The sequence below is a fragment of the Pectinophora gossypiella genome, chromosome 6 (genome assembly GCF_024362695.1).
Source record: "Pectinophora gossypiella chromosome 6, ilPecGoss1.1, whole genome shotgun sequence".
NCBI lineage: Eukaryota > Metazoa > Arthropoda > Insecta > Lepidoptera > Gelechiidae > Pectinophora > Pectinophora gossypiella.
The window spans coordinates 15,386,786-15,394,404 of record NC_065409.1 but is presented as its reverse complement, the minus strand read 5'-3'; the positions used below and the strand labels follow the sequence as shown (position 1 = coordinate 15,394,404).

Here is a 7,619-nt window from a genome sequence, read left to right as displayed (position 1 = left end):
CATGGTAATTGCATTTAATTTAAACTGTTGAATTGAAGTCATCGATCATATTTCGGAAAAAATATCGTTCAATCTGTAATGCCTTGGTACAACGCTATTCTAATATTGGTCTGTTGTCTATGCTAGTATTATGGTACTAAAATTAAGGGTGTGCCGAAGAACTGAAATATTTATCGGATCTCTCTTTCTTTCTCACAAAGTATTCATATTGGGGTTTTTGAAATTAAAATTATATTTCAAATGGTCGGGTAACATGATGCTTTTGGCATCTTTTGGTCGAGTTTGACGTAAAACAGCTTCAATTTGCTCCAGTTTCGTTGTCCCGTCGAAGTTGAATAAAAAGAAATTTCTTTATATGAGTGACATAACTTGTGGTTGCAATACATTTTGTGTGCTGTTATCTGAAGCTCACGTGTTCAGATTTTGTTTCTGAGACGGTGATCGGAGTTAATCTGTATGCAACTGCTACGCATCGCCTCGGCTATGTCTTACCAAGGATCACCATATTCTGGCCCGGGGGATGAATACGACTTCGAGGACGACGGGTACGATGACTTGGACGAGTTTAGAGACCAAGAAGACACGCTGCCGGCGGCTGCAATGGACAATAGTGATGAAGGTACGTTTTGTTTACGGTGTCGTCATGAGGTGGTTTTCGCGTCATAGCTCGTTTGTTTTGCGTGTTCAGCTCAATTTCTTACTGTTTTTCACGTGTGTGTATGGTAAACACAAGTTACGCAAGTATTTCAAGGTCAGGTGCAAGATAACCTGGTTATAGGAATCTTCCCGCGTTTTGGTGGCGCCTGCCGGTGACGTAATGGCTCCGTATGTGTGCCACTTTCACCATGGCATATTCAGTTAAAAAACTTATATTACAAAAGTATAAATAGTTGAGTTGTACAAAATTAATATTTTTGTATTTTTTTGTCATGATAGCCTAGGCCGGACGGTGGAAATTGGACCATTATATTGTGTAGGCTGTTTATATTTACAGAAATTACCTTTTTTGTTTTAACTTACAGATACAGAAGAGGCCAGTGAGACAGATATACCTAATAATGATGAACCAGTGGAGATCAAAGAACAGTAAGTTATAGGTTATTATTATTATTATTTTTAATGAGGCTTTAATTTTTTGATCATGCCAGTCCCACAGATGATTTTGCATATCCCTTGATATATCCAGTGAAGAAATTACCACATTTATTACGATTTTATCTTAAGCCACTATCTACCAAACATGTCTACGTGTCTTCTATGACTTGTTTTAATTTCCAATATGCGTTACTGAGACAATGTTATGTTGTATGAACCTATCTATGTAATCATCTCAATCCAATTCTCATCAGCCTGAAACCCACTATTTAGAGTTTTTTAGCAAAAAGATTTAAAGCAAATACCCTTAATTGTGTTTCTTTTTTTTTAATACTGTAGAAATTACTTGAGCCACTGTCATGTAAAGCTTGTATTATATCTTAGTTTGTATTATCTGGTTGACCAATCATTTGGCTATGGGTTGAGTGAAAGCACCTATGCACTGGGCATGATCACCCAGAAAAAAAAAAACAAAAAAAAATCCTCAAATCCTCATTAACAATTACAAACATCCTCACTAAAGTAATTATACAGTTTCTTGGTGAGTATATTTGAATTATAATGAACAAACCTATTTAAAAGCGTGTCATTTTATTGTCCAGGATGTACCAGGATAAGCTGGCCAGTCTGAAGAAGCAGTTGCAACAGTTGGAGGACGGAATCCATCCGGAGTACATCCGCAGGGTCAAGAGGCTGGAGCACCAACTCCACGAGCGGCTACGGCTCAATAGGATACATAAGTGAGTTGGTTTTGTCAATCAATCAAATTACACATAAAAACAATTATAATAGGCTACTTGACAGTTTTTGGATAAGTATTTAAAAAATTACAATTGCTTACTTTATACCTCTTAAAATATTTTATTTTCTCGACCAAGTTTTATATAATAGAAAAAAATATTTTAAATTTCGCCCGAAAACGGTTGGTCAAATGACATTTTGCCCAGTAACGTCACAGTTCAACAAACAAAAAAAAACCAAACAGTATCACTTGAAACCTGACAGATAGCTTCTGTTTATTTTGTGAAATGTGACGTCACACGAAGCTCAATCATGGCCGCCCGTGTTTCGGGCGCATTCTTATTTTGTAAAAATAAAATATTTAAAAGTTATCTTAATAAAAAGGAACTATTAGATAATTATAGTTAAATGATAACATATAAGGCAACATATCTGGGACAAACTTCAGCAGTGAGAAACAAAATGAAGGCAACCTGACACTGGAAAGGCATGCCTAACATCCCACTGGCAATACAACATAACTGCTTATGGTCGAGGGACCGATCGCATGTTAGCAGAAAAAAAAAGATAAACTACCATATCCAACATATTTCATATTTTGTTACAACTGTCAAGTAGACAATTGAACAAGAGCAACCTTAGGATTAAAGAATGTTCAAATCAAATGAACATAAAAATCCCTTTATTTTCAATGTAGGATCATCAAATTCAAAAATATTTTTATTCAGTAGGTAACATAGTTACACTTTGAATCGTCAATTTTTAAATAACGAATGTCTCATCCGCCTAAAACTACTGCAGCTTCTCACAACCTGTATAGCCAGGGAAAAGAAGCTGCAAGAAAAACCTCAATACAGGGTACTAGATGTTCTTTAAAAAAAAACCATATAATAATAGTATTAATCTCATGCATTCATATCTTCTAAATAAATAATCACTAACCTTATAATAACTTTTTTTGCAAAGTTTCTGTTTAACTACTGTCTTAAAACAGTTGAAAGGCAAATTCTGAGTTTCAATTGGATTCTTATTGTAAAAACGTATACATTGCCTATTAAAAGATTTAGTGATCTTATGTAATCGGCTGACTTGTAAAGATATATTGTGATGCCAAAGTTAAAATACCAATTTCTTTAAATTTATTTCTAAGTGACATCTTGGGTCCCAATTTGTAAATCGCCCCAATGGCTGGCTTTTGCAGAAAAATGAAATTCTTATTAGTTAAAGTTATGTCTCGTATGTATGTGTATGTGTATGTCTCGTAATATTAAGCTATGAAAACTGTTATGGGCTGAAGAGAAAAATTGGTGCAGAAAATTCCTTAGCCATTTAAATACATTGTATTTATTTTTCCTATTTATTTTCTCAGAGAACACATGTACGATGTAGTAGAGAGAGAGTACATAGCAGAGAAAAAGGCAGCTGCGAAAGAGTTTGAGGAGAAGAAGATAGAGTTACGGGAGAACTTGCTCAACGACTTCGAGGACAAGAGGAAGATGATAGAGAATGAACGGCATAGCATGGAATTGAACGGGGACTCTATGGAGGTTTGTGTCTTATTTACTTGATAATGGTCGGAGACAACTCAATTTTAAGTTATACCTGTCATTTTCTTATCTGGCGAAAAGGAAAGCTACAGGATTGATTGCTGTTAATTTTAAAATAAAAATGACTTGATAGTAATGTCTGTCGATTACCCGTCCCTTCGCTATTTGGCAAAGAAAAAAAAGACATCCAATGAAAAACCCCTCCGGCAATCAATCACCCTAAACCAACCAACGGCTCTCCAGGTGAAACCAGTAATGAAGCGTATCCTGAGGCGGCGCGCCAATGAGCCGGCGCCGGCCCCGGAGAAGCGCCGCAAGCCGCTGGGCACGACGCTCACGTTCATGCTGGACGAGCGCGACATCGACTCCGACCTGCGCGCCATCGCGCGCCACGAGGCCGCGCCCGCCTCTCACCACGCCGCACCCGTGCCTAGGAAGCACATCAACTCATCCAGCTGTAAGTATTGTTCGCTTAACAACATCATCATCTCCCTATTTTAATTTATAGTAACATTTTTTACTCAATAGTAGGACACTGACACTGATTTTTCTTTTTCCTTTGTCTCAGTTCGCCCTTTGGCAAAAGCCTCCCCAAGAGTACACCACAATTCGCGATCCAAAGCCATTCTTCTCCATGTTGCTCCGGCCATAGACAAGGTATGCTCAATCCTATGACAAGCCGCCATTGCTAGCCCTTTGATGACGTAAGTGTTACCACTGTGTTACCATTAAATTGGTATTTCCAACATTCCAAGGACGTAAATTTCATTATTGAAAGTTAAGTGAATTACTATTACTTGTCACATATATAAATACCATTTAAACTGTAAGTAAATCTTTTACGAACAGTTCAAAATATCCTTGCAAAGTAAATATAAAAACATTGGTCGTCGGTAATTTTTTTTTATAAAATGGCAACACAGAGTGGGATGACGTCAGCTGGGTTAACCCTTGAAATGTTAGCTGTCACTTTTGAGCATACCTGCGGGCTTAGTACCGTAAGCACGCGAATCCTTCTCGCCGCGACAGAGATCAACTGTCTCTTTCTGAGCAGTACTGTGAGAGAGTGATGGGTGATGTATGTCGAGGAGAGAAAAAGTCGAGCGCTTACGGTGCTAAGCTCGCTGGTTTTCTTATACCATGGCTCCGGCTACCTTTTTAAGTTCTTTTCATGTCTTCCCGTTTTACTTTTTTTTAATAAATATAAACTAGGTTTTAAAACAATTATCAATTTTACAGGTGAATCACCAATCCGGGAAAGTGGCGAGACGACGGACACGAGGGTCGAGGACGGCAAGCTGTTGTACGAGCGGCGGTGGTTCCACCGGGGTCAGAGCGTCTACGTTGAAGGGCGGGACCTGCAGAAGTTCCCCGGACACATACACGCTATCACTGATGAGGCGGTGAGTGCTAAAACATTAGTAAATCAAGCTCGCTCCACCCTCGTGCGGCCCTTGTATATGTATTATTAGTGTTTATTCTACGACAGTCAAAGATCAAAAGATAAGATTCTTTATTTGCCATAAATGTCGTCCGCTTACCTAACCTGAAGATTTGACAGGTCCGGTTTTTTACCCAAGCGACTCCTGCTCCGACTGGCGAGGAGTGAGCGTATATTACAGGAGGGATACATAATCTTTTATGAATCTTATTCTTTGCAGATATGGGTGAAGAAGACCAACTTAGAACGGATACGGATATATATCTCGCAGCTAGCGCGCGGTAAGGTCACGTTGAAACGGCGGGCGTCGTAGACTGTAAGATATATGTACATCTGTACATATGGGACTGAAAGTATACTAGTGTTAACACTGGACGTGAGTTTTGCCAGATGATTTATTATAATGTACTTAGTATTTTGACAATTTAGATGTGATAATGGATCAAGAATATTATAGTGTTGGCCTGATTTGCGCAGGGTCCGTTTACCTAACCCGTAGACGAATAACACCCGTATTGTATGATGTCCAACTCTAACCTGCCTCGAATCCTCAGTTGAGCCGACCTCAAGGAAGCCTCGCTTCAACCATAACTCGAGTTTACTCCAGTGAGGTTGAGTAGACGCATATAAACATAAACAGCCTATATACGTCCCACTGCTAGGCACAGGCCTCCCCTCAATCAACCGGAGGGGGTATGGAGCATACTCCACCACACTGCTCCAATGCGGATTGGTGGAAGTGTTTTTACGGCTAATAGCCGGGACCAACGACTTAACGTGCCCTCCGAAGCACGGAATCATCTTACTTTTTCAGACAATCAGGTGATGCGAGCCTGAAAGTCCTTACCAAACAAAGGACAGTCTCACAAAGTGATTTCGACAATGTCCTCATCGGGAATCGAACCCGCACCTCCAGATCGTGAGCCTAACGCTCTAACCATTAGACCACGGAGGCTGTTTACAGTTGAGGTGAGTAGACGCATGACGCCATTATTTTCGTATTATTATGTTGGCAGTATGATATGCTCGAATCCAGTGAGTCAAGTCCTCAAGTCGAGGATGTAAGGGCTCCCATAAACACGACACGATGTCCGGTCGTACAACGATGCGACGTCATTTCACGATACGACGTCGCGTCGTGGAAATCTACGATGAGCATCGTAAAATAACACGACATCGTAACATGCCACAAAAATAAAATTATTTTTGTATGGAGACCGGGGTGACCCTGACCTGAATACAATGGCGCCCGTAGCAAAATATTTAAGTGGTGCGAGAGACAGTGGCGCCCCTCAAAATACAGTTTTTTTGGATTAGTTTACGCCTAAATACACTTAATTAAATCTTTTAAAAATGTTTCATCATCATCACCCATTAACGTCCCCACTGCTGGGGCACGGGCCTTCCTTATGGATGGATAGGGAGATCGGGCCTTAAACCACCACGCGGGCCCAGTGCGGATTGGTGGTTATTAACGACTGCTAATGCAGCCGGGACCAACGGCTTAACGTGCCTTCCGAAGCACGGAGGAGCTCGAGATGAAAACTTTTTTTTTGTGGTCACCCATCCTATAACCGGCCTTTGCGACGCAGTCGTTAATAACTACCAATCCGCACTGGGCCCGCGTGGTGGTTTAAGGCCCGATCTCCCTATCCGTCCATAGGGAAGGCCCGTGCCCCAGCAGTGGGGACGTTAATAGGCTGAAGATGATAATGATGATGGTACTCTGATCTTATCTGCCTAAGTGAGAACATTCCCGAGAACAGGGGGGTTAAAATGGCCACATCGAGTCCTAAAGTGGGTACATTATATTGCTCATGACTGTACCTCTTTCTTAATCACTGAGTGAGACTTACAGTTCAATTTGTCAAAAAAGTTAATGTGACATTGTACCAAAGTGTATACATATTAATGCTCGTGACCGTACATCTAGTTTTAAATCAAACTAAAATATATATTATTTTTAATCGGCACCAATATAAAGCTTCGTATACACATTCGCGGAACATTCTTCTAATGGATACAAGGCTTTACAATCTCGAACTTTCCTCACGACTATAGTATTCTTGATCTGTGATAAATTGACGAAAAAAAGTAAGAAAGGTATGTTGGAACATAATTTATTTTTGCATTTTGACATTGAATGAATTTGGCGCGTCGAATTGTAAAATGAACTGCTTATGTAAATTGAAAATTTAGATTCCATAATATTTTATGGGGATATTTATTTGTATAGTTTAAATCTACTGATACGACATGACCTGCACCTTTTCTTGAGAAGGGGTAGACATTTATGAATCTTATAAAAGAGGACGAACTTAAACAGCGCCTATATTATATTAATGAATACTTCTCTTGTGGGAATTTGCTTCGAATTTGCATTGTTAGCATTAAAAGGCTAAATATTTTTTCTACTATTTACATAATTAAATAACAAAGCATCACGCCTACGTCCCCTAAGGGGTACGAAAAGTACAACATAACTGGCGCCTGGCCATAACTCTGAGTACAACATAACCGTTGGGTTAGGTTAGGTTTCCCGGGTCCTGGCAACACAGTGAACAAGATGGAACACCGTTTGGTTTTAGTGGGTATATCGGGTGGCGACACCCGGGGAGTCCCACATAACCACGTCGTCCTCCCGGTCGGCGTGGTATGCGTGACGCATATCCCAACGTAAAAAAAATAAATAAAAAAAGGTTAGGTTAGCAACCACTTCTCGCCAATATGTTTAAGACCCATGTAAAAGGGGCCGAGCCTATTGGGATTATGTTTTTTGGGTTGAAGTGTGTATG

General features: G+C 39.9%; 2 protein-coding genes across 2 annotated transcripts in view; one reads left to right on the top strand and one right to left on the bottom strand.

Moving 5' to 3' along the window:
* The window catches only part of LOC126367801 (dnaJ homolog subfamily C member 1), a 215,951-nt gene that overhangs the window by 27,337 nt on the left and 180,995 nt on the right, over positions 1-7,619 (bottom strand). The gene's annotated exons all lie outside the window — the stretch shown is intronic.
* Positions 296-6,397, top strand: LOC126367822 (sin3 histone deacetylase corepressor complex component SDS3). The gene is made up of 7 exons (XM_050011581.1): positions 296-619; positions 1,023-1,086; positions 1,698-1,835; positions 3,206-3,383; positions 3,627-3,840; positions 4,623-4,786; positions 5,045-6,397. Exons 1-7 carry the CDS (start codon positions 457-459, stop codon positions 5,135-5,137), a joined length of 1,014 nt encoding a protein of 337 aa, XP_049867538.1. The 5' UTR covers positions 296-456; the 3' UTR covers positions 5,138-6,397.

Excerpts from the sequence above, each read along its gene's own strand:
- LOC126367822 (XM_050011581.1), top strand. The coding sequence starts at position 457 with ATGCAACTGCTACGCATCGCCTCGGCTATGTCTTACCAAGGATCACCA. Across the intron at positions 1,836-3,205 it reads CGGCTCAATAGGATACATAA|AGAACACATGTACGATGTAG; the intron begins GTGAGTTGGTTT and ends TTATTTTCTCAG. Across the intron at positions 3,841-4,622 it reads GCACATCAACTCATCCAGCT|GTGAATCACCAATCCGGGAA; the intron begins GTAAGTATTGTT and ends TCAATTTTACAG.